This window comes from Melospiza georgiana, chromosome 4 (assembly GCF_028018845.1).
Source record: "Melospiza georgiana isolate bMelGeo1 chromosome 4, bMelGeo1.pri, whole genome shotgun sequence".
Taxonomy (NCBI): Eukaryota; Metazoa; Chordata; class Aves; order Passeriformes; family Passerellidae; genus Melospiza; species Melospiza georgiana.
In genome coordinates this window covers 61,232,625-61,260,175 of record NC_080433.1, presented here as the reverse complement: position 1 = coordinate 61,260,175, position 27,551 = coordinate 61,232,625, and the positions used below count along the sequence as shown (strand labels likewise).

Below are 27,551 nucleotides of genomic sequence, written 5' to 3'. Positions count from 1 at the left end.
TTCTCTCACACCTTTTTTTTACACGTGAATAAAGGAATTGGACCTGTAGTTCCATCAAGGTCAATGATGTAAAAAATGATACAAGAAAAATGCAATGATAAATAATATGATACTGCCTTCCAAGAGATTTCACCTTCGTGTCCTCATTTCAGTTTAGAAAGCGTTAAGTTGTTAAGATTGTTGCTGAAATAATTTCAATGGAGTTTCATCACAAACAGAAATACACTTCATGACTCATAAATTGTTAAACTTTCCTGTTAAAGACTCAGGCAACTGAAAAAGCAGCAGAAAATAAAATCATCCATTCCTGAGTACAGCAGCAAATAAAGGCAGCTCTCAACAAACAAGATGTATGGGTGCTGCTGTAGGCTGCCAAAGGAGAGCGTGTGTAAGGAGTAAGTGATGCCAGTCAATACTCCTTGTTTGTACAGACAGTCAGCTTCTACAAAAGCCTTTCCAGGGTTCTGGGAGGTTGATTTATTGTAGAGAGAGCCATAACCCCACTATTATCTTTCTTTAAGATATTTGCTATAGACAGTCTTCTTTCTCCCCTGTAATGCCCAGGATAAAACAAGTGGATGGGCATGAGTAAGACATGGGAGTATTCTTCATCCTAAACCTAATCACTGTGATAATACGTTTTTATCAAAGCTTTCCCAAGTAAAAGTTACAGAAAACACAAATAAAAATAAAAGAACATTTATTTTATGGAAGACATATTTCATCTTATGCCAAGGAAAGACCTTTATTGATAAATAGAAACAATTAGTTTTCTACAACATTAATCTCAATTTAAAATCTCTAGTAAGAAATTTTTAGAATATGTCCTCATTATACAGTGGTGAAATTGGACTGTACTTTTCAGTGTCCTTGCAGTCTAATGTTGAGCCACCTTACTTCTGTGATACTGCAGTGCAATATGACTGTGTTGCAAGCATGGAAGGTTGTTGCAGTATGTATCAAAGAAAGGTTTAGGGGTGTCACTCCCAAGTAAAATCAACTATCATCTCAAACAGGACCAATAGCATGGTGTAGTTATTAATCCAAATTCCTTTGCTATCTAAAGAATTATTAACAAAATACACATCTATGTGGACAATATTACTTTCTGGTTCTGGTCAGAACTAGACCAGAATCCCAAGTAGTGTCACTTCCCCCAGGACAGTTACTTCAGCTGGGGATCTGACCTAGAAAACTAAAAGCAAAACAGAATGTGTAATTACCTTGTAGCTAGCATCAGCTTTTAGTCAAGCTTTCACTGCTACAGGGAATCTAGTAAGGAGAGGATAGAAGCAGGGGCTGAGGGCAAAATCCAGAGAGAAAATATAAGCTTTTCTGCTTGTCCATTCCACAAGCACACATATGAACTTGTTTGCCTGAGGCTTAAAAGTTCAAATTCCCCTGGCTAGAAATGGAGGAAAACTGTTATTTAAGTAAGGCTGTCTTCTGCTGTATGTGTTAAGCAGTGCATGCAGTTCTGATACCTTTCCATTCATCAATGGTTCGCTCCTTGTTCTCTATGGACTCGTCGTAGAGCTCGGCCTCGGGTTCATCATCCGGGTCGTGGTACTGCACGAAGTAGGGATGCGCGAGCGCTTCCGACGCGGTGATCCTCTTATCGCTGTCCAAAATCAGCATCTTCTCAAGAAGATCTACAGCTAAGGCAAAACCAGAAATGCAGTTCAGAGCCAGAAGAGACCACGAGGAAATAAAAGAAACCATCTACTCTCACTAAACACAACTAATATTACTGGCAAACTGTGTTTAAGGTGAAATAAAAGAAACCATCTATTCTCACATTAAAATGAGATGATTTACAAGTTTTGATGGTAATTCATTAAAAAGAGCTGAGCTATTGTTGCCCATTACTGTCACTTTCGATTAGTTTAAATGCAGCTATGACCATGTTCTACCTTAAACACAAATAATTCACCTTAAACACAACTAATATTACTGGCAAAATTTAGGCAATATAACAAGTAAGTTTTGAAGATTTTGTGCTGCGAGTACAAAAGAGAGCTGAAGGAAGCTTCTGGTTTGCTTGTGGCATGCACAAAGGCTCAGTATAATCAAATGGAGATCTGATTCACCTCTTCAGATATCTTAATTCTAAAAAGATCCATGTGTGCTTATAAGGTAATATCCTATGTTGTGCTTTGTGTGCTTAAGTTTGCACTGATCAGGACCAAGCTAAGTAACTTGTGAATAATAAAGTGTGAGATTACACTTCTAATAAGCTGCACCAATGAAATGACCAGAGGAAAACCCCAAAGCCACTTCACAGGATCCAGCATAAACAAAATATGTTTAAAGTTGACATTTGAAGTATACTTCAAGTATCTTATAGAAATAAGAGAGAGTTGTATGGCTGAAATGAGTTTTTTTAATGGAAATTATAACTACTTCAAATACTATTTTTTCCCTACTTTCATATAAGCATTGGCATTAATTTGCCTTTATGCTATTAATACGTAGCATGCTATCATGTACTTCAGGCAAATAAATCCCATTTTTTAATATGAAAATGTTCCAAACTACCTATATTTGCAAGAATAAAATCTGTATTAATACACAAAATGAATCCAAACCATTTTAATTCACAATACTTTCCTTTAATGTGCACTTGATGGAACTGACCTGGTACTGCAGTGAAATTACTCTCATGATTCAAATGTCTTCTTTTTATGTCACAAGAAAAAGCTCACAGAAACATCTCTTTTGCAAAGGCAGAACTAATTGATTATACAGAAAAACAATCACAGAATCAAAGCTCTGCCTTAGCCTAGTATCCTGTGCCCCACAATGGCTCGTATATTCCTAGGAAATAATACTCAAAGGGTCATTCAAACAACTATACTTCCTGGAATATTCTTCTGCTTGCCAGCAATTTACAGCTCATGGCCTTCCTGAGCCAGAAATGATGTCTCTAATCTAGACCCCATGACATTTTTATTTATTTCTACTATCTACAGCTGGCTTGTGCTTTTCATCTATGGACCATTTCCCTTTAGGATGTTCCTGTAATCTCCAGCAGAAACAAAAAGACACAGGCTTCATAATGGGAAAACCGTCTCAGGATGAAAGGTTAAGCAATGCTTTTCTCACTGTTCTGATTATTATTATTATTATATGGGATCATACAGCAAGGAACACAAGGAATGGTTGAATCCCTATGTTAGTGAAAAATTTTATCTGTGTCAGTCTGATTTTCTTACCTAATGGATTGGCACCACGAAACACTGCTTTCAAATCCTGCTGAGGCATATGTGGAAGAGATTCGATGTATTTTCTTGCCTAGAAACAAGTTAATATATGATAAGGGTTAAGTTTTGCTCAACAGTAACCACATCAGCTCTAAGAAACCAGACATTGTATTTTTTATGTTTCTTACATGGGAAATCCTTTTTACATAAAACCATAATGTATGACCTTGTTTCAAACACTCACCCCTGTATACTGGACAATAAGCAAGAGAGTTTTAAGCAGGTACATTTTGGTTTAAGTCTTCAGTGTTAGCACTTTAGTTTTCACCTGTGCTTACTGGTTCATTGCAGTATATCCCCAGGGAATACATGCATGTAATGCTCAGTCAGAAACTGCAGCCTAAATCATCTTTCAGTTACCCTCAGCAAAGTGGTATAATTCAATCTGTAGCCTTCCCTCATCTCTCTTCTCTGGTGAGACATAGCTTCACTAACCAAAGAAGAAATTCTGCTACTCCATGTGAATGGATTTTCAGATGTTTAACAGAATTTAAGAGCTTGCCTTTTCACTATGGCTGTGAAAGGTTAATCCAAACTCAGCTAGTAAAAGCCTGCCTGGATATAGGATCCACAAATGTCAGCCTGACAGTACATGAGCTACAGATTTTTAGGCTGAGGTAGGTAGGATGGCAAGAGAAGAGGTTGCATATTTGGATCAGACAGAACAGGGAATTCTGAAAAGGAATTGTCAAAAAAGGAGCAGATGGCTATTCCCTAAATCCATAAAAAACCTCAGCTGGTCTTTGGACAAACCCTAACCCTTTTAAAACATGTTTGTGTTACAGAGATGTCTCTCAGGATTTTAGCAGTCCCGTTAGAAGGACACTATCTGCAGAAGGCTAACTAAGCATCCTTGGTCCATGGAAAAAAGCAACTAATCAACAACTAATCCTAACATGACTGAATAAGATGCAGTGAAAATTACCTCCAACCTTGCCCAGAAATCATTTGAAAACAAAACAGACCTATCAAAGTGCACATACTAGCCTGTCCCCTCTGCTTATATACTCACTGCAGAAACCTGACCAGGAGATCCCAGTGTTTAAATTATTCTGAAATACAATTACCATTTAAACTCATATTAACATGAAACACCAACAAACACCTCAGTAACTTGTGCTGAAGCATCCAAGGAGGTTGATCTTTTAGTTTCCAGTTCTTTAATCCTCTACTTATAACTGAAAATAGACTTGGCATTTCAGCAAATCTCTGACATTGCTGTTACAGGAATGTTAAAAAATTGTCCATGTCTGCAAACTGCATTAAGAAATACCTAAACATAAGGCCAAACTACATGGTAAAGAAGGACTAGAATGAAGAAACTCCCTTGCAGCTGGCAATTACCTCCAAGCAAGGTATGCATCTCATCTGACATTGCTCCTCTAATCAGGCAGCAGCAGCCCAGAGGTGACCTAGCAGCCCTCCTGTTCATTAACCTGGTTTTTGTGTTCTAAAGGTATAATTAGCCCAAATAAAATAGTTTCAGGATTCCTGTACCTCACTGAGCTATGCTCTGAAACATAAGAAATTAAAAGAACAAAGCAGGTACTATTTCTGTAAGTATTTAAGGTGTTTCTATCAAAAAGCTCACCAGTTGTGGGAAAATAACATTTTTGTATTCGCTTCTGAGAATATGTTACAGCAAAACCTGTAGGTCTTAACAGCACATAAAGGCTACAAAAGGACCTATGAGACTATATAAGGACATATGCTTAGGTCTGTGTCCTATACAAGGGCTCTACAAGGACTGTGCTTAGGACAGCACAGTCTGAGATTTGTTGGTTGATGAAGTCTCTGGCAAAAGGATGGAAGCTTAGTTAGCCTCCTGCCACAGCCATTCCTAGGTGTTGGGTACCTGAAAACTCTGGGACTGTGTATTGGCCTGTGATGAAGAGGTTTCACTATGCTTGGACCTTCCAGAAATACAGGGCTGCTCTGGCTCTCTGACTGCTCCTGCTTACGTAACCTGCTAGTGTATTCATTAGCAAGGTCAAAGGAAACCCATCAATATTTACACAAGCTGAGAAACAGCCACTGATATTAGTCTGAGGTGTATACAGAAGGGGTTTAAGAAAAGAGCTGCAGCTTAGGAGGTATCTGTGTGCTGGTGTTTATCTGAACTCTTACCCCATGCCCATCACCTGCATCACCTGCCTTTATCAAACAGTACTACATCTCATTCCTCAGCTGGCTATCCACAGTTACTGCTTACAATGAATCTTTGAAGTGTCACTTTAGCAGAGAAATTAAGTGGAAATTGGTCGTTTACTAGATTGCTATTTAAAGAAGCCACATGGAAAGTTAAAAAGCCCACTCTTAACTAAATATTATTAAGAAATTGGACATCATGCAAGCACTTAGAAAGATGAATAAATATGATTTTCAAATTAGGGATCTAAATGGAGCACTCATGCAGAGCAGACATTTTTTGATTTGGATACATCTCTGTTTAGAAACCTTACAATAATGGAAAGCATACAAATTACAGAGACATCAGATTATCAGATTTAATAGAAATATATTGCTCTGAGCTGAGCACCAGTTTTAATTTTTTAAATTATAAGAATATTTTAATTACAAGCACTTAAAAAGATCATTTGGACTAATTTCTTAACACTTTGCAAAAACTGAGTACATGAGAACAAGTATCAAAATTTATTCAGGTGACAGTCAAGGCATCTGGCTGCCTCCAAAAACATGTTTTTTGAATTACAACATTCTAGCAGTAAAACCAGAGATAATTTTAAGGTATTTGCTCATTTCCAAATTAGAATGTCCATGTAACAGAGGCAGTGACATACAATGCTAGTTAGAATAGGAATGACAGGAAGTCAGTTAACTGAATGAAGCTGTGAACTCACGTGTTCTGATGATATTTTCTTCAGAAGCTCCGAACTGGGCGTGCCCACAACTTCCATTATTCTCTTCAGTTGATCAATATCTGCATAATTTCAGGGAAATGAACAGCACACAGTCCTTCTGGGTTTAGACAATTAATGAGCTTCCATGCATGTAACTAAGATGCTTAAAACCACTCAGCAAGATAATTCCCCCATAGCTCACGGAAGGATATCAATTCATACCTGCTTAAACCTAGTCCTGGAGTACCAGATTCTCTACTGTACTATATTAACTTGTCAGGTATGTCAGTATTGCTTTTCTGTCCTAGTTCCCAATTTAATACATTCTTCAGCTTAATATTAATAGCATATTTATGTTTCAGTGATCTGAGGGATTTCTGAAAATCAGTTTATTATGATAGGCTATTTTAAGATGATAGGCCTAAATTACTAATCTGAAGACCGGCAAGTGAAAAGTTATCATTTGGCACCTTTAAAAATTTGTTTTATATATGTCTCAAGATTAGGACCTTTGAAAATGTTCATTTTTCATTGTTACCTAGGACCTGTAAAGTATATTACATTTTTTTGTAGAGACTCAAGATTATTTTACAGCTTTATTTAAATTGATATAATCATATAGTTGTAGACAATATTTTATAACAACAAAAAATCTTATTTCTTGTGAACTATATTTACTGATTTGTTCAATACCAACATATCATGTAATCAAACACTCTGAGGACAAGTCATGTCCTGATGATGATATACCTGGAGAATGCCTGTGGTTACAATAGAGCCTAATGATGCTGAGCACAACAGAAGGTCAGTGGGGAGACTTGGTCTCAGCTCTGTTAAGATTATTTCAGGCAATTCTAATGTCATAATTCTTTGCACCCAGCAACAGCTAAGTACTAGCAGAAGTGTTTGTTTTTGGAGGGGTTTCAGAGTAGCAAGAAATGTAAATACAGAAGAATCTGCTCTTGTTTCTCATAATAAAAGCTCGATGCAGTTGGTTCCTCATTCCTTATTATGCGTTTTTCTTCAGTTTCCTTTTATTATTTTACTACTCTCCTCAGAAACATCTCTTTTTTGCTCCTGCCAGCACAGGAAACGCCAGTGGAAATCCCTGATGCTCCATCAGGGACCACAGCACAGTGCTGCAAGAAATGAAAGGGCTTTGTTGGTCCTGTGGCATTTCTGGAGCTACTGGCTTCTTTTAATATAACAGGACAGAACAGAGATATTCATTCACTTATTATTAAAAGTTAACTCATTTGCATTTTCCAGAACTTTCAGCCTAAAAGCAGTTCTATTTTGTTAAATCATATTAGCTGATGAAAAAATGATGCCTTTACTCAGCTTCAGTTTTAGTGTATGTTATTTCAATAGGATCCACACATGGAGGAAATCTACCCTGTTGTAACTAGGTTATTATTTAAACACAGATACACAAAAGAATAAATGTAACTTTTTGTTGTTTAAGAACATCTGTTACTGTTTTTTATCCTACCAGTGGGTCTCATATTCAGTTGTCATATACACTGAACTGAAAGATTAGCAAATTGTTTATTCTTTTACAAGTTTGTTACCTCAAAACCATGTCCATAGAAACACTCAAGTCCTTCGGAAAAAAAAAGGAAGAATTGGAGAGTATTTTTTTAGTTCAATCTTAAGTTTTATATTAAGGATACAATCATTTCCTGGAAATAGAGCCTTTCCTTTCAATAGCTCTGCCATGATACATCCAACCGACCATATGTCAACTGCCAAAAAACAGAGACAGAAATGGGCACAATGAATCAAAGAGATCCTTAAACACAGCTGCTTCTTGGTTTAAAACTATCACTACATCCAGCTGTAGCAAAATACAAGCCTTCACAGTTTACCTGTTTGATTGTAGTGCATCCAGTTTAACATAATTTCTGGAGCTCTGTACCATCTTGTTGCAACATATCCAGTCATTTCATCATCAGTTTGACGAGCTAAACCAAAGTCTAAAATCTACAGAATAAAAATAAAATAATAATTTTTTAAAACCCCTTACACTTTTGTTATAGGTCCTGATTTTCCCATTAATCATTACTGAGTTTTCTGTAGTCCCTCACTATCAGTGATGTGGGACAGCAGCACTCTGCAGACGAGCTCATCTGCTCTCCTGCTGTATCTGTGCAGCCTCTGGTGCTGCTTGAAGATATTTCCACTGTAATGAACCTGGTGCTTTGTTCTCCAAGGCAGACTTTATATTTTGCCTTGGGTTTAGTTTTCCACTGACATTAATTTACTAAAAATAAGCACTGTTGCTATAAAAAATGAAATATTATTATAATCAGCTGGGAGTGTTTGTGTAAAACGCTGACAGCAAGTGCCAGTGGCCATTTAAAGACCAAATAAGCTGATCACAAATGTGCAGAATTTCTGTTGTCTAATTTTCTTATGTCTAAGCATCTACTCAATTCACACATTATCCTGATGCCACTAGGTGAGAAATGTATATCCTGTGTAACAATATAAATTTAAATCACACTTCATTTGTTTTCAGTAGAACTTGACCATCAAAACAAAAGAGGCTGGTTGCAAAGTGTCCAGATGCTTTCCCTTGCTAAGTTTACACTGATGGGAAGTTATTTCAACTGAACTTTCAGCTCATTTCCTTGCTTTCTGTTCTGTTCTCTGGTTAGCCTATGTCCTGCCCTAGCTCTAAGAGAGGCTGCCTTGGAAGGGTAAAGTCTCAGCCTATTGTCAGTCACCTGGGCTAGCCAGCATCTCTTCACATAGAAATGTGAGTAAGATCATTGAGTATCTCCTGTGATGAGATCCAGGATTATTTATTAAACTGATGGCTAATCCTTTTCACAGGGAATAAGAGAACTTCAAGAGTATAATTCAAAATTCCTCCGTTATAATCCAATTAAAAGATATAAAAAGCCTGAAGAAAAACGTTAAGATATAAACAATTAACATCTTTATTTCCAGTATAGTTGAAAAGCATAATTTATTTCTTAAGTAAGTGAAGAAAAATGCATGAGGCAAACAAGCAGAAATAATGGTGTGAAACTCAAAAACTAATGCCCTTATTTTTATAAGGATTTTGGCAATATTTTTCCTTAACAGCTGATCCCTTCCACCAAATGTGCACACACACACACTTTCCTTCTCCTTGCTTCTATTTCCTTTTTGTTAGTACTTGGAAATATCCACTAGTTTGTCCTATTAAAAATAATTTGAGGAAGTAAAGCTAAAAATATAAACAAAGCAGAGAGCAGTGTAACAAATGCTAGACAGGGAGCTGCACAGATTTCATAATAATAGAAAAAAAACAGAAAAAGTCTCCTTTATTTCCAGTACAAAAATACAGTACATGATCAAACACAGATGACCCACAAAATTTCACAGATGCTGAACATACATGCATGAAGACATTAAAGAGATAATCATGAAACTTGCTGAGCATCTGCAAGTGTCACTAAATCAAACAGGAACTACACTTTCTCACCACAGATCCGGATTAGTGCAGGAACCTAACTGCACTGCTCTTACTCATTATTGTGGCTTTTTGCTGATCTTGTGGTATTTGGAGTCTTTTCTTAAATCCCTCGCAGCTGGGATAAAGTGATTACATCAGAGTCTTAGAAACAGGAATAAAGATGTTTCTGGCTGTCATGGAGGAATGTTTAACTTCTCATTCTTAAGCTTAAAGGCTTAGAAAGCTCCAAGACATCTTTTCCTTCTCCAGAGTCTCATGTTACTACGCAGTATCATATCACACAGACACACCAAGAGTTGTATCTATATAGAGGTATACATCAAAATAGCATTTGGGAAGCAAGGATTATAGGGTTCTTTTTGGTTGGTTGGGGATTTTTGTTTCTTTTTCTTACTGCCTGTAAGTGGTAATACTGGTATCTTTGTTGTCACCATTATTTAATATAGCTTGGATGTTCTACAGATACAAAAATGAAAGTTGTTACAAGTTGTATACACGGCAGATGCAGACACATATGACAGGTCAGACTCTCAAGATATCCTCAGTTAAGTACTCACTCAGAGACCAAATATTATCTCTGTACCATCTGTGGGGTACATAGGGATTTTGCAAAGATATTGGTATTCATATTAAATTAACATTTGGGAAAAAATGTTCACAGAAATGGGCAAGTAGCAAAAGTTGAAATCAATGGAATGAGCCATAAGAATGGTAAATAACATTTTCTTAGAAAACTGTCATATTGAGAGTTTTGACAACACTCTGTTACAAAAGCATGATACCCACCCTCAATTCACAGTCTTCATTTACAGCTAGGTTACTGGGCTTCAGGTCCTGTGGCAGAACACAGAATTAGTTGAGTACTACTTCAGCTTTTTAAAATATATTCTAACTATGTCTTAGCAACATATCTGATGCACAGAGGGACACATTCCATTAATCTTCATTACCTCAAAGACTGAACTCACCCGATGGATGATTCCAGCTGAGTGAATATACTGTGAAACAAAACAAAACAAAAGGGGTAAGATTTGAAGTTAGAGGTGAAGGGAGGTCAAAGAAAGCCACTTGCTTCTGAGACTGTTTTATATACAGAAAATACCTACGTCATACCATGTTTACAGATCAGAGGTATGTCAAACTTCAAAACCTCCCTGTTTTGTCTTATCCAGAACTGGATATTTCAAGAAAGGTAACCATGAAGACTAGATTTCACCATGAAAGGCAGCACACTCAGTGATTCTTCTGTATAAAGTCTCCTACCAATTTGGAATTTGTTCCAGCCTTCCCTGGATGTTGATCAGCAGTGGCCTAGGGAGCAGCATGGTTGACTCCTACAGGATATAAATCACCTCCCCATACTGTGAACACTGATGTGGGTGAAAACAGCCACACCTGCACTCTGGGACAGGTCAGTGACCAAAATATGCCCCTAAGCCACAGCATTGCTTCAGGTCCACTTGCAAAGTGGTATTTAAGTGGCTATTTTGTGTGTCTGCTATTTTACATAAAACATTTAAAATAAAAAAATTAGAACAGCTTACTCTGTCATTGCCTATTGTTCTCCAGTTAGGATTAACAGCAAGTTTATCTATGATCTTATCTACCAGCATGAGCAGGGCCTTGAAAACCTTCTATTCTCTAGAGGTGAATTCACCTGTTTTAGGGGAAGGGATTAAACACAAAAACTCTAAAGCAACTGGGAAAACCCAAAGAGAACACAAGGGCATTCTTCATGTTCCAGACCTAAGAACTGTTTATCAAAAGGCAGGGCCACCTCTCAATGTTCTCACAGCAGCTGCAAGCAGCTGAATGGAGGGAGCCAAAACACTGCTATCAACAGAAGGAACTGTGTCCCTGCTCTGCTGAGACAACCACAGCAGCCCCTCCTGGCGCCACCAAGCAGTCATACACAGGATCAAATGTTCTTTTGCTAATGAGACATGAGAATTTCATGAGAATTTCAATTCCAGAAGAGAGGAGCTACCAGCAACCTCTCCCCTTTGGAACAGAGCCAGAAATGCACCTGAGTGCTTTTCTGAAATTAATATTCACTTAGAGCACAATTCTTACTATTATTTAGATTTGACACAACATAGACTTATATTCAAAACCACAAGCAGGATAATTAATGCCAGAATCCATCTTCCTAACTAAGCTATTAACTCACGTAAATGAGACAAAGCAATTAAGGGCTCAGTTGTGCAATTTTTATTCACTAAAATCTGTTCTTAAAATGATGGAACCTGCATGCATGAATAAGAATTACTGTCTCAGGCACAAGGTGACTTGCTGAAAATCATTTAATAAGAAAATCATGTAATAATATTTCAGACCCAGTATTTACCATGGCTTGCTTTCAAACACATATTATTTTCCATGTCTAAAATATCAATTACTGTTAGGTTAGCAAGTAAAGCTGCTGACCTCTCTCTTCTGCTTGCTTTTATCCCGGGAAAATCCATACTGGTCTGAAAAAAAGCTTAGCACCTAGTAACGGGAAGCATTACCTACATCTTCTGTTTATAGACACTTACATATTAAACATCAGCAAAATGATACATATTCGGATTCTTTTGGAAAAAAAATTGCTGTAGATTCATTGCCAATTGCATGTGTCATTGAAGTGTATAAATATTAATTTATTTGATTAAAGGAAATAATGACTTTACAGGCACACTAAATCCTAAGTGATTGTGTGCAGCATCATACATTGCTGGGATAAATTTCTACTCCTTGATATTTCCCAAAGGACACAACTAACTTGGTTATCTCTTCACCCACAAGACACTCTCTACAAAAATCAGGACTGCATTTTTTTCAAAGGGCCTCATGCCTTTCAAAGCACAAATGTGAGTTACTTCCCATATTGTTCTTTATCTATTCATATTGTTTCCATATTGTCCATAGTGCCTCAAAAATTCTGAAGAATATGAAATGGATAAAAAAAATATATAGCATGTTATTGTCCTGCAATAGGAACTGAAATAGATCTAAAATGATCTAAAGTTAACTTTCAAGGGGAGTATTCACATGTATTGTGCATGTAAACATTGGTAGGCTTGGGGGTTTATTTCTAGTTAAAAAAATTATCTGATAATTGATAAATGATTGCTAGTTGTGCACTTTTAAGATATTAAAAAAAAAGCATTTCAGTATGCTCATTGCAACCATCCAGGTTGCAGCATTGCAACCATCCTTACAACATTTAGGTTGCTGACTCATTACCACAACATTTAGATTCCAGGACTCAGACAGTACCTTAAGACCTCGAAGTAACTGATAGATGAGAAACTGTATATGATCATCTGTTAACTTCTGGCACTTCACAATGTTATTCAGGTCAGCACCCATTAAATTTGTCACAAGATATCTGTGAAAATACAGAAGTGGGGAAAAAAAAACAACACAGAAAATTCTTCTAGAAGAGTATCCACACAGGACATGTAGGCTCCTTTTCCACTGTCTATTAACACATTTTATATCCTTTAAATCATCTGTGAGTTCTAATAATGCAATCACTACTATGAGACAATATAATTAAAAAGAAAAATCCTTGCAGGATATTAGAAGCTTTTATCTCTGTTTTCTCCATGACACACTACAGCAGTGATACATGCAACACATTTTTTGATGAAGAGGAAGCCTCACCCAACATCAAAGTGACAGCCTGAGCCACCAAAACTACAGGACCTGCAAGGGCCTGGAATATCTGATGGTGGAAGGAAATATTAGAGAGTGTTTTGTGTAACTTCCCTCTCTGTTCCCACTGGAAGTTTTATTTTCTGACAAATTTTGCAGAAACATTGGTTATTTTCCAAGTACAGAGCTGGAACAAAAGCATGCATCTGTCATACCCAATTCCCATTCGTGTAATTTTGCCCCAGAGTCAAAGGGGTTTGGTCACTAATTTCCATGGAGACAAAAACATGTTAATTACTATTTCTTCTGCTAAATTGTTTTCTTAAGTGCTCATACAATTATGTAAAACAAAAGGAAATCAGCATAAATCATATGTTTGAGTCACACCAAAATATACCTGGTACTAGGTTAGCCAGGAGTCTAGCCTAAATTTACCTTGTGTCAGTTAACTAACAGAACACCTTCCTGCATTCCTGAACTCTGCCATCTATATATGAACAAATAACCCACAGTTTACAAACACACAGTTGAAGTGAAAAGGTTTTAAGTTTATTGGCATTTATGCAGCATTAAATCATTTACCATACACCTTTAATCTAATTTAAATAATTTAAATTTTCATTTAGAAAAGTACAAAAATGAGGTCTATCTCCCTGCCTCCTCTTTTGTGGAAAAGTTGCAAAACTATTTTTACAAAGCTGACTGTGGCTGAAAGTCTTTTAGAAATGTATGTTCTTCCTTTTTAAAAGCAGAATGGTATTTACTTACTTAGTAAGTAGTCAGAATGATTTAAAAAATTTTACTTACACTTCATTAAAGTTTTCTATTGACGTTGCAGGTGTAAAAACATCAAGCAGTCCTATAACCTGTAAGGTGAGAGAAGGGGCAAGAAGTGACATTTTATTTTTACAAACCTGTAAAGCAACATGTGATTTGTATTGACAGTGCTCAACATTTTCAGGATGAAACTTACAAAAATATGACATATGGTTATACTGAAAATTGACATAGTAGGTGATCTATAAAGGTATCACCTCAGCCATCTTAATTACAATCTTAATTATGAAGAGTAAAAAAAAATAAAGGCAGAAGTAATGTCTCATTACAGAAAAGCTGACACATGCCTTATACAATTGTTATACTTTAGATTATGCACACCTTCATCACCTTTCTTGGTCTGTTTTCATTAACTTTTTTATTCTTTCTCCAGGATATTTTTCAATCAACCATATTTTATTCAGGCTTCAAGTCATCAAGCTACCTTTAAGCAACTGGATGCTCCACTGAAATCAACTGTTTACCACATAAACTTAGTGTTTACCACTGTTTACCACATAAACATTAATTAGTAATGTGAGATCTAAAGGTCTACTGCCTTTCATTTAACTATTACACTGTTGTCAATTGCAACAAGACTTATCTGCCCCTAATTTCTCAACAGAATCCACATTCAGCAAAAGCAGGTTTGAGGTGTGGGGTCTTTTTTTTTCCTGGGCTGATGTTTCAAGATGTTTCAACAGTAGTGAACAGAATACTTTTATTACTTTATTAGAGAAGAGTAAGATGACTTGTTTTGAGTTTCTTTAACCTCACCTTCAAGATTTCATTAGATACTTTTAAAATAAAAATGCAGTGTGCTGCTGAAAGCTTCCAGTGACTTCACGACACCCAAGGTGGCTAGGTCCAGGTATCTTGGGTAGCTAGACAGTTGCATACACCTTTTTGAAAAAGATTGTACCTAACTGAAACTAAGCTTCTATTGTAAACTTTTGTAAGGTCAATCCAAAGGGAAGAACTCACTCTCCACTTACATTCTCGTGCTTCATGTGCTTAAGCAGCCGAAGCTCCCGGTAGGTCCTCCGGGCATGGATAAGCGATTGAAAAGGTCTTGAGAGCTTTTTCACTGCCACCTTCTGTCTTGTTTTGGTATCATAAGCTGAGCTGAAAGAGGGAAAGAAAAAGTCCACAATGATGGCATGTTCTACAGCAAAGCTCTCCACGAGTTCACAGAAGGAACTTGCAGTCTCCTGAGGGCTCCTACCCCTTTCTTCACCCTCTTTCACCTTCTACTCAGGGACTGCAACCAGGGTGCTTAGTCAGCAGTAACTCCCAAGTATTCCAACAGAGGTCCCTTGTTTTCCATAGCAAATTACTAATGCTCATGGTACTGTTCAGGACTCATCCCCAGGCAGCCCTTTCCCCAAATGGCAGGAAAAGTAACCAGACAATTAGCTCCACTCATGCAGCTCCAGCCTCCAGCTCCAAGGCAGGGCTCGTAGGGAATATGGGGATTCAAACTGAACTTTGTTCTTACTGAGCAAATTGGAACCTTTACTAATTAGAGGAACACTGCCTTTGTATCTATGAATATTAATTATTAGGTAACCATTAGCTTGATAGATGACAATGTCCCCAAACTGGTATCAAGTTAGGATGCTGACATAATCATGCCCATGCCTTTCCCAACAAGTGAGGAACGGGCATGTCTCATACTCCAGCCCACATATCCACAGCATGTGCTTAATGTCCCACAGATGGATGTGCCCTGCTGAAGAGGACACTAAGTATATAATCAATATTTGCAAGCAAGGGAGACCCACTCTTTTTTTTTTGGGCATTAGAAAGACATGACAAGCACAAGCCACAAACAGATGTCTGATATGTAGCACAGGGGTAAAAATGATCCCAGTATGTATTACTTCATACATAGTACACTACATAGTACAATTATAAAAAGACTCTGTAACCTCCTGTTAAGAAGAAAAAAAATTTCTTTCAGTTGTTACTCTTACTTATTAAGTAATTGTGTTCAATTAAAATACCTAGAAATTCTCAGTTTAAAGAGTGGATAACACTATGTGTACTTGCTAGAGAGCGCTAACAAATTAAGAATCTTCCCACACATTTATCTTATTACAGAACTTTTTTGGAATTACAAACACAAAAATTAAACAACATGAAAAATGCATGGAGTAGAATGTCAACAGTCACAGAAAATGCTATTAACTTCTTCTGCAGTGTTTTAAACACTCTCACAAATCGTTGTAGAACACACCTGCTAGAGACAAAAACCACTCATGGTGCCTGGAGTAGCTTCCAATTTAATACACAGAGCCTACAGTCAGCTGCAAATAGGTGGACTCTGACACATATTTGGTGCTATGCTAAAGTCACAAAGAGCCAAGTGAAGAGCAAAACCTCTATCTGCAGGATAAGCTGATGGTGCTAATCAGAAGAAACAAGGGATACAATCAACATGCAGGAAGAACAGTGGCATCCAAAAGATGATTGTCCTAGAAATAACCCAACCTCCACGAGGCCAAGCCAGAATTTCATAAAGACAGAATAGAAGCAAGTAGATCTAATTAACAAGTTTCCTGTAGGCTCTGTGGAAAGAGGGAGTCACTCATGAGATAAATGACATAGATAAGCAGATTACTTAGCTAGTTCTTTGCAAGCATCACAGAAGCTGATCTTCTGCCAAGTTTTAAAGGTGCAGAGTGCTGTGGTTTTGCTGAGCACCTCAGAAAGGGCATTTCCCGAGCAGAAGAAAGAATGCATAGGAACGAGGAGAAGACTGGAATCACTCTGATGAGTGGATGGAAGGGATACAACAGAGAAACTCATTCCAACAGTGGGGCAGGGACTGAGTTATTCAGGATATGTGGCTTAATTAGATGGAGCGGCTTAAGGAACAAAGTGTGAAAAGAACTGACAAACAGAAATATTTTAAATTCCACTTGACCAGCCACAAGGAAAGCATGAAGGTTGAAAAAATAAATCTAAAGAAATAAAAAGGAAGCCAATGCTTAGCTTCTAATATAACAAAGATTAGATGTAATTGCCCTGTGTTTAGCCATGGGCAACAAAGCCACTGGAGAACACTGCCAAGTCTCACAAATGCACACTGACTACAGTCTTTCCAGTTTTGGGGGAAAGGAAATGTTTATCCAGGTAAATAAATAACATTGCTCAAAACACCAGTTTGCTTAACATCTCAGCTTTTCTGGTAATTCACAAGCCTTCCCACTCTTGCTTGCACCAGTCTGTGAAATACTGTACACATTACACAAGAAGGCTAAGAAGAATTAGATTTTAAGCCCGTTATCATGATAAACTGCACTCTCTTCCCAATTCTAAGTTCAAATGTGAGTTTCAGTGGTTTCAAAACCACTGATCTTTAGAATGAATTGCTTTTTATCCTCTATATGACTCAAGGCTGCAAAGCTTTCAGATGATACAAAGCACAATCTTTTTAGCTTCAGTAATTCTTATGACAGCAGCTTTTTAGACCAAAGATGGAATCACATAAGGATAGAGGAGGAAAAGGGAAAAGTGAAAAGGGAAAGGAAAGTTGAATTCTGAGACCTCCAACAGGAAATCATGAATCGAAACTGCACAGGCCAGGGACTGACTTGGTTTAAATGAGTGCTTCCACACTCAACTAACCAAAGTTATAATCAGAGCTAATGCCTTCAGACACCTTCCTTGCCTGGTTTACCATCATCATAATTCAAGTTATTAACAGTAAAGCATTCAAAAATATGTTTCGTGTTGTTTGAACTGTCTTGTTTGTCAGATTCAAGGAGAACTTGTATATGTGATCTCTGCTACTGCCTCTGTGATCACATTTTTAGACTAGATCTCTCTGTCTTGCTATTATATCATCACAGCTACAATCTGGTTTGTCCCCTGAATCCCTCATCAGCCACTGGGTAAACTATTAGGTGATAGAAGGAAGGAGGAGTTGCTTCCCTTTCTTTGTGATTTCCCCATGAATGCTCAGCTTTCAGAGTAGAGTTTCAGATGTCTCTGGAGAGGACATCTCTGGTTCCAGCCAAAGTAAAAATACAGGCACACCTGTGCTTGGCACCTGTAAATCCTTCCTTGGGGGCCTGTAACCAGCATGGTTAAAATGACTGAAAATTGCTTTTTAAAAAACCCCCAAACCCATGCTGATAACTATTTTGATTTAACAGGGAAGAAAAGGGTTAGAGGCCTATTCCATGGTTTAACCACAGCTGGCAAAGTGCCACACTGCTGCCTGCTCACTCCTGTCCACTCCACCTCAGAAAAAAAAATTAAACTTAATATGTTGACATAAGAACAATTTAACAATTGGAACAAAATATAATAAAATGTAATCATGATGCCAAATAACTGCTTTAGACAGACTTTCTATCATAATTTAGAAAGAAATAGAATTACACTATCTTTTTAGTTAACAAGAAACAACTTTGTAACAATCATACCAATATCTTTTTCAGATATGATCGCTCTTGACCCAGAACCCATCAGAGTTATGACACATTTTTTGCTGTCTCTCCTTTTCAAGATCAAGGATAAAAAGCCATTACTCTGCTGGGATGGCATCATTTTCACACAGATTAGAGACTTTGGTTTAGTGTGATATTCAATCATTGCTTAAATTAGACTCACCTTTTTAGTGTTGTCAACTCCTATATTTAATAATTCTATTGAAGTTCCACTAGATGAAATATCAGTTTTTAGTTCTGTGCACATTTTCCCAGTTCTTAAGATTTCAGAGAAAAGTTTGAAGACAGGGAGCTACTGCAGTCCAAAAACTTGAGAGGCAGAAAGCATGGGATTTTAACCTCAAGATAACCTTCAAGCCTCAAGATAACATTATAACTTTTGATGAGATATGGATTTTGGTAGCTGTTTATAACTATGGCTGTACATACAGTAATTTCCCTAGTATCCACAGAGTTTATCCTCTGTGGTTGCAGAGCAGTAAAACTGGACAGACAGGCCATTCACGTGTGCAGCCTGCTCAGACCCCTCAGGGATTTTGGGGCTAGAAGCACACCATTCACCTGTGGCTGCTTAGTCTTTGGGATCAGATTTGCCTCAGCAGCTGGAGGGCTGTTTGTAGGAGCCTGATCTTAAAAACCCCACATGGAGCCAACTTGGATCCGATTTAGTAAACTCCAGGATTGAATGCAGGAAGAATCCTTCCGGGGATCAGCTGTTCACCTTGAACTATAGCTAGTCCCTGAAATTCCTAATGCTTTGGGCTCAGAGAACATTACTAGCTGGGCACTGCCCTACCCACAGTGCCTGGAAAAGGTTCATCTTGAATGCAGCATTCAGTCTACAGGTTCTCTTCATTCCTGGAGCTAGCTCAGATGTAGCTGATGCAGAATGAAGGTGTGACCCAAAGCTGGCTGTCCATGGTGCCAGTGTGGTGTCTCCAGCATCATTCCTGTTTGCTGTAGGTTACTTGTGTCAGACAATATTCCATCCCTTCAATGTTCCATCCCTTCACTCTGGATAACCACAAGATTTTGATTGTCTACAAAGTCTTTTGGCATTATAGCTGTACAAATTATTTAGGTCTATGCAATCTAAGCAACTGATTTGGGGTTAGGTGGAAAAACCACAAGACTAACTTTTCAGATTTTTTTGAAATATAATTCAGTATCTCATCTTGCAAGGCTGTTACCTTTATATCATCAGAAGTTTGACTACTGGCTGGACACTATACCAAAACTTGGAGAGAATGCCGGACACAGCACATGTGACAGTGACACTGGGTATTCCCCATATTGTTCCAGGTATCTACTTTTGTTTCTTTCACTGCAGCATGAGTTTATTTCCTTCATTGGGTCACATTCCTCCAAAACATGCAAAAATTCCCCATTACATGTAACTGTTAAGAGAAAGAACAAAAAAGAAAGAAAAACCCCAAAAAGGCAATTCATGCTCAAAATACAGGTTCACAATTTTGAATTCTTATCTGCAGATCTCAGCACCCCCCTTTCAAGTACCCAATGACTCCTTCCACTGAAGGTGACATGAACTTCCTTGTGGACAGATGTACTCTTAATTTGGAAGATGCTAAGTTATTGAGAAAAACAAATAGCAGCAGAAGGGTCTGTGTAAGCAGGTATTGAAGGGGAAAGAACTGAAGAAGGGTCAACACTCAGAGAATCTCTTCACTGATGGAGGCAGCTCTTACGGCACCATGCACTGGCAAGTAAGATACAAAAGAGGGACCACAGGAACCCTGCCCTGGGACATTTTCTAGCAATTTCTTGCAATTTGGGTTCCTAGAACTACAGTGAATAACAACACTTTTTTACACTTCTCATAAATGTCACGTAAGTGAAAGAAAGTAATCACATGAACAACATGTGATTTTATTTTTTATTTGCAAGGTTTTGTTCGTGAGCTTCGTCTTCTGGGACTTACCTATCTTGTTCTTCTTCTTTAAAACATAAATTTCTATTTATTTTTAATTTAAATAAAAACCTACTTTTTATTGAGACATGAAGGAGCCATGAAAAAAACCCCACACAGCATCCATCCAATACTGGCAAAGGATCATATCAGCTATTGGCAGTGAAGGAAGAGAACAGAAAACAGCTACCCAGCCATTTTGAGTTGGGCAGTAAAGTAAACCCAGGAAATGGTTAATTTGTTTCTACTTTATAAATGTTTTGTTACTGTTTTGCAAGTTCATGTTGGTGATTTTTCACTCCCCGAGAGCTAGCTGTAAGGTTTGTTTGCTAAACCATACAAATCACAACATATATGTGCATCAAAAGGAAACCATAAAGAAAAATTAGATGGTGGCAAGAAAAAACAGAATGAGGATGTAATGGGAAGCTCTGAAACTACATGTTAATCTTCTAATTAGACAGAAAACCCCACTTGTTTGATGATGACAGGTGATTGTACTGTAAAAATTACATCCCCTCACTTGGATATGTTTCCAACACACCAGGCTGAGCAGTAGCATCAATGGTTTTGGTTTTAGTACAATGACGGTTAATTATCTCAGATTAATTTACCCCTAAATCTAAACATAACCCCACAAATATCTTTTACATATGCAACATAATTGTTCTATAATCAACATAAAAGTATGTTACTGTTTTTTTTTGTTTTAAGCAGACATTTTCAGTGAAAAATAATCACTCTCCACATGTTTATGTGAATACATCACCAGTTTTCATTCAATGGAACATGATCATAAAAGTGCTATATCAGCCTCTGAATCCACAAGCCATATTTTATTTTTTGATCTGTCTCCTGTGCCTCCACAGTGACTTAAACATTTAAATAACTTTACTGAGGAGCAGTCACACTTTTTTAGGTGAAGGTACAGAGAGCACAGCTTATATCAGTGGGACTGATGTATTTAAAATCATGTTTGTGAAAAAAACATACAGAAGGTTGGGGTCATAAGCTGTTAGTTTCCTCAGCATGTGCAACCAGCTCATGGATACTAAAATAATCAGGCATTGTACATAGCCTGAGCCCAATGTCAGTAAGTAAACAAGAATATCAGTCAGCTGCCACTAAACCAGTACATTGCTAGTGACAAATATGTTCCATTCAGTATTAAAAAAAAAAAAAAAAAAAAGACTAACAGGTAGTTAGTTATATATTGTGGGCCTTGAAGCTTCAGCTGGAAATGCTCACAGTTAATGTAGATATAAAGTTTAACATGAAAGATATCAGTGCTTTCAAAAACATTAAACAAATCCATACAGACAAAATCTCACTTATATTTTGTCCTTCTTTTTCCTATTCCTCCCCCCATTTCTCCTTCACATTTCCTGTTTCCTCTCTCCACAACAGCAAAATATGAAATGGTAGCAATTAATTCCCAGGGTTCAGGGGTTTGAAATGTCCTCTCCCTTCCCGACTGTATGGGCAGAATTGAGATATTGTATTTTTGGTATGAAACAACTAATAGGTTCTGGAATTCAAACACTCCTTGTGAAGCAAGCAACCAGGCCCTAAGACTTTCAGGTCTTTGGGACAGGGACTGTGTTCCCAGATGTAATCATGGCTGACAGCAGGACAGGAAAGGAGGCAGCTATGCCACTGCTGCCTCATGTAGTCAGCAAGGTAAGTATCATAAAAAATACATTGAAGTAAGGATGGAGGAGCCCTGCAGAGAATACTCTCTGTTAATGTATTCTTACAGCCACACAGAAGGCCATTCCATGACCCCTGTTGCCTTTCTGCCACAACTGGTTCACCTCATGCCTCTCATCTCTCTACCATCCCAAGCCTTCCCTTTCTCTAAAAGAGATCTCATTAATTCCCTGTGAAAGAAAACCTGCACAATACAAAGTCCCCACTTCTTAACCTTGTCTTTTCTTCACCTTTCTTCACAAACACCTCTATCACCCTTCTCATGCCCACTTGTGTCAGGTGCTCCCAAGATACTCCACAAGCTTAGTGACAGCACCCTACATAGAAATCTCTATCACAGCAGTTCTCAGCCTTTCTCATCCTTCTCCACAAACACCTCCTTCGTTAAATCTTATTAGACATTCTCATTTAAAATAGGGACCTTGACACCACTAATTACCATCCTGCTTCCCTTTCCTTTCCCAAGTCAGTTAACTACACTGTTCCAACAGCTGGAAAATACTCAGGATGAAACCAGAAAAAGGAAGGACATGCAATCTGCATTCCACCCTAGTTTTCCACAAAACCACTCTCAACACACTCCCTATTTGATGTCTTCCCAGCCAGTGCTCAGAAACATCCTCCCTTCTTCCTTCATGTACCTTTCACAAAAATTCCTAAATTCTTGACCTTCTTTGGCTTTGTAGCTGCAAATCCCACTGTGCTTTTATTTCTAATGGCTATTTCTTTATGTTCCTTTTAGAATCTTTTTCAATCTGCAACATTTTTTTGTTGCTTTCCTTATTTTCATCCACTCACTCCAGCAATACTGCTGCAAAGATCCTCCTTCTAATTGGTAACACTGACCATGTAACCTCTTTTATTTAGTTCTCCTCTCCATTGCAACCTCACCTTCAAGGCCTTGTTTCTAAGTATTTTTGTTACATATACTGACTTTTAAGAGCTGTCCTACCTCTAACTGGGGTCTCATATCAGCCTGCATTTCAATTTTCAAGCAAGTGTTTGACCATGCTTAGAGGGCTCTATTGTATATATCTACACCACTAAAGAAAGGTGTCAGTGCTTTCCTTCTGAATGCTGCATACCAAAAATAGACAACTCCTATCGGGTCTTGGACAGCAGGATTTTAACAATGTTGTGGAAAAAGCTTCCAATAATTATAACCATTTGTAAGATGAAGTTCAGCCCCTGCATTTATATTGAAAACAAAAGACTTAATCAGAAAGCAGTCCAAAGGGAGTCTACAAAAATCCATGTGTGTCTGGGATTGTGCATTTAGCCTGTAAAAATCTATGCCATCTTCAGTTTCCAGCTGTATTTACATACAGCAGTTGTGTGTTACTACTACTCTAAAAGTTTATCTCAGCATTTACTATTTAAAGTAGCATGTAGTGCTACAGTGATACACACCACAACTCCAGTAACCTGATCTCACAGTTGAAATCACACACTTAGTATCACTACAGCTAACTAAACAGATATTAAAAAAAAACCCAGCAGAACCCAACCTGAAATCATAGAGTACAATCTGGGATGAAGGAATTTTTCTTTTTGTCTGTTAGATTCAATTTACAGCAGCTTTTAAAACCTTTACATGATACTGAGTTGTCTTAGCATCTTCTTAGAGTTCCTCAATGTGAAAAGGATGGTATCAGCAGTGTTATGTTCCAGTATTGCAAGCTAATGCCCTCAAAACATCTGCGAGTACCAGAAGCACAGAATGGGGTGAATGGCAGGAAAGAAGGGGTTAAACTTCAAGATCACAACGTTCTGCTTCTATTTTTCCACTTGTACTTCCTCAAAGCAAAACTGTAGCTTAAACACCTTCTCCCATTCTTACCCAAAATTAGCCAGGACATAAACTTAATGAATCTTAAGCATGTGCTTAAAGGGAACAGGATAGAGGGATGCTGGAAGTGTTGTAAACAACTTTGCTTTCCTGCTTTTTTTGAACTGAGGCCTGTGCCACTACACTTTGACTTAGCAGACCTCAACTTAAACATCTGTTAGGTCACCTGAGATGGTGTCAGGCATTGCATAGTCTCAAAATCAAAAGAGACTGAATATAAGTACTACTGATGGCAACAGACTGAGAAAACAGTGCAGGAGTCTATGGTTGTGAAGAAACTCTGGACTGAGTTTGGTTCATCTTGCAAGGTCTGTTCTTTCCAAAGGAGGTAGAACACAGAGCCTGCAATATGCTAATGGCAAACAACCTGTTGGAGAGATCAGAGACAGCATCCTGCATAATGCCGTCAATCCCTCCCAGGCAAAAATAGGACTAAATAGGTTAGAAGGCAGTTTACAAAAGCTGGTATAAAAAAGAGGCATACAGGCTTAAAAAAGATGCAAAGAACAGGAAACCCAAAAGCTATACATGTTTCATAATTTGTGGTATAACAACAAGAAGTCTTTTAAAAAGATGAAGCTCTTTCTCAAGCAGGCAGCAATGCCACCTCCCAGAGGAAGAGGTGGCCAGGCATCAAACCACAGTGGAACCACCAGGGCAACACAGCTGGAAAGCACAGATGCTCCAGGCTAAAGGTCCCATTTATAAGCAACAGCACTGGGACAGCTGGAAGACTCAAACAGAGCCAGAATTCTTATTTTAAAAAGCAGAACCATAAGGAACAAGAATTTAAAACTCAGTTTGACCTGAGACATAGTCACTTTTCTCTAGAACTGAAAAGAAAGGATTGTAGATTAAGACTACCTTGTCAAAGTAAGGTATCTTGCTTCCTATCTAAATGGCTTAATATAACTTAAAGGCTGCAAAACTCTCAATTAGCAGGTCTGGTGCCAGTCCCTTAAGAGTGAACCAGCCCTTTGACTTCTGTGAGAGGCAATCCAACTATAAAGGCTGGGCACCAAAAATGCATTTTTTGAAGAAAACTTTAAATTTAACCAAATTTTAGCTTGAGAAAGAGTTAAAATAATAGTCTAATAATAAAAAACTCTTGCCTTGATAAGCAAAGCTATAGCAAAAAAGAAAACAATCCCAAACCACACCAGTTGTGCATGTAAAATTGAGACTTGCCAATAAAACCCAACCCCTAGAAAAAAAAGGAATTAAGCAAAACATACTGTTGAAAATGCCAATGATAACTTTACTTCTAATTAAACTATACACTCCCATCCCTCACCCCCTGGCTTTAAACTTTTTTTCCTAAACTTAAAAAATCAGATCTGACAGCAGCAAATGACAGAACACACAGGAGCTTGAATGGCCACAGGAAAAAGTACAGGCAAAAGAAAGCCTTGCACAAAGCTAAGGTACGAGAGTAACATAAAAAGTACTTCAAGGATTAACTACTTGAGAGAAAGACCTCACAGCTCTCTCTGTAATTCACATAGATGCTAAGGTGCAACTCTGCTTTGCAGTGCAGCTGAGTTTGGAAGATTTCCAAAACCAAATGTTCTTTGTGATATGTCATTAAAAAAGTGACAAAAGCACTAGAGCTTTTTATACAAGGGAAGATTTGGGGTTTCTACCTATTCCACATCTAAATAAAAACAAAAAAAAAAAAAACCCAAATGGGAAAGCAGTGTGCTTGGTACAGCTATACCTCTAAAAGTGAATCTGTTTTAAACCACTAGTATCTATCTCCATAGCATATTTGATGCATCGGCAGCTAACTCAAACACAAATTCTACTGGACACCTGCAATGTCAATAAATTGGGCCAAAACACAGCCTCCTGACACAAACTGCTCTATTGGTTTTGAGCTGCCAGCAAAAGATGCTTAAATGCAAGCATTTACAGTATGTCTCTTATAATCAGTTATCAATTCAGTTACCCAAGTCTGTGGGCTATGACAAATAATTTACTGTTAAAAAAGAAAAGGGTAGGCCTAGAGAAGAATTTCACTGAGGTAGAAAAAATTTGTTACAACAACTCTCTTCTCATTTCAAAGCCAGCATTTGGAGTTCAGGACCTTGGCTGCTATTCATCAAAGCACTTAGGAATTTGTTTAATTCTAGTAGTTTCTGTAAGACTTGAATATGTTTTTAGGTATTTTACTGAATAGGAGTACAACTATTCACAGAAGCAATATAGCATATTACTCAAGGGAATGGCTGCACCTTGTAGGTCTCCTGGGTAAAGCACATGCACACAGACAGAAAAAAAAAAATCTATTTCAATAGACTCTAAAAATAGAAGGCTTTTCTCAAAGAGATGCATACCTTTTCCTCACATTCAAGCTTCTATTTGGGTTTATACTTCATTGATATTAACAAGGCTATTAATATAGAGCAAAGTTTTATTGCTATATTCTATTTTTAAATGTCTATTTTAGAGTAAATCTTTATCATAGCATGTTCCAGTTTCCATTTTACATCTTCATTTCCTAGGCTTTGCAATTGATAAAAATTACTAGGATTTCCTTGGCTGTGCAGTTTCAAAAACCAAAGCACCAGCTGCGCTGCAAGTGAACCACGACATGTTTTCACTTCCTTTGCAATTGCTCAAAACTCTTGACATATCATTATAAAATTCAGTAAAGTAGGTCTTTCCCTCAAAACTATGTCAGCATAAATAGGGAAAGTAACCAGAAATGCAGTTTCAATTGGAACACAAAAGTAGTTACTCTGCTACTGCAAAACCATCCAGCTCTTAGTTTACTTTCTCCTCTTTCCTATCACAAACTAAAAATTTTATAGTGTAAATAAATTAAGTCGTTGTGGAACTATTCCCAGCATCTGCTCGGAGCAGTTAGCACATGCTAACTACAATGACACTCACATGGTATTGGCCTAGACCTCCCTGCTGCAAGCATAAATTAGAAATAATAAAAAAAGAGAAGAATTCAAAGACACTTCACACCAGTTCTGAGTGTTTCTGCTGATAGTTGGAGGTTTTTTGAAAATGCATACTCCTAGTTTATGTGCAAACTTGGACATTTCACAGAGCTAGAGAATGAACTAATACAAAACTGTTCTCTGGTATCTGGGAAAAAGTGAGAACTACTGCATGAGTTTAGAGCACAGCAAAAAACCAAAGTTCTAAAGAAAATTTAAAAAAAATACTTTTATTTAAAGTAGCACTTGCATTTAAAGGGCCATGGATTATTTATTATTGATTGTTTTTCCACTCACCCAGCTTACAAAAGAAACACGACTCTCTCAAAAACCTTTAAACCGCCACTATTATTTCCATAAATTGATTCAAAGCTTTTATAAGCGTAGTAAAATGTGCATCAAATACTAAAGTAAAGCCCAGCCTGCACTGGGAGTTCCCGGGAGTGCAAGCCTGACGTAGGAATTACCAAAGAAAGAGAAACGTTTTATGACAACATGTGGCAAACCCTTCCAATTCCTTAAGACGCCGCAGCCCTTGGGCAGCAATCTGTCCTAATTTAGGATCCCCCGAAAGCCCGGGGTGAGCATCCCGTGCTCTCCCTCAGC

At 37.7% G+C, this 27,551-nt stretch overlaps 1 protein-coding gene across 3 annotated transcripts in view; it reads right to left on the bottom strand.

Moving 5' to 3' along the window:
- The window catches only part of MAPK11 (mitogen-activated protein kinase 11), a 53,935-nt gene that overhangs the window by 3,209 nt on the left and 23,175 nt on the right, over nucleotides 1-27,551 (bottom strand). For all 3 annotated transcript variants that reach the window (XM_058022933.1, XM_058022934.1, XM_058022932.1), the window contains 10 exons: nucleotides 15,044-15,173; nucleotides 14,040-14,098; nucleotides 12,852-12,963; nucleotides 10,559-10,588; nucleotides 10,377-10,424; nucleotides 7,993-8,107; nucleotides 7,798-7,869; nucleotides 6,125-6,204; nucleotides 3,216-3,294; nucleotides 1,485-1,658 (listed from right to left, as the gene is read on the bottom strand). In XM_058022933.1, coding sequence (XP_057878916.1) covers nucleotides 1,485-1,658; nucleotides 3,216-3,294; nucleotides 6,125-6,204; nucleotides 7,798-7,869; nucleotides 7,993-8,107; nucleotides 10,377-10,424; nucleotides 10,559-10,588; nucleotides 12,852-12,963; nucleotides 14,040-14,098; nucleotides 15,044-15,173 — 899 coding nt within the window. The remainder of the gene's footprint in view (nucleotides 1-1,484; nucleotides 1,659-3,215; nucleotides 3,295-6,124; nucleotides 6,205-7,797; nucleotides 7,870-7,992; nucleotides 8,108-10,376; nucleotides 10,425-10,558; nucleotides 10,589-12,851; nucleotides 12,964-14,039; nucleotides 14,099-15,043; nucleotides 15,174-27,551) is intronic.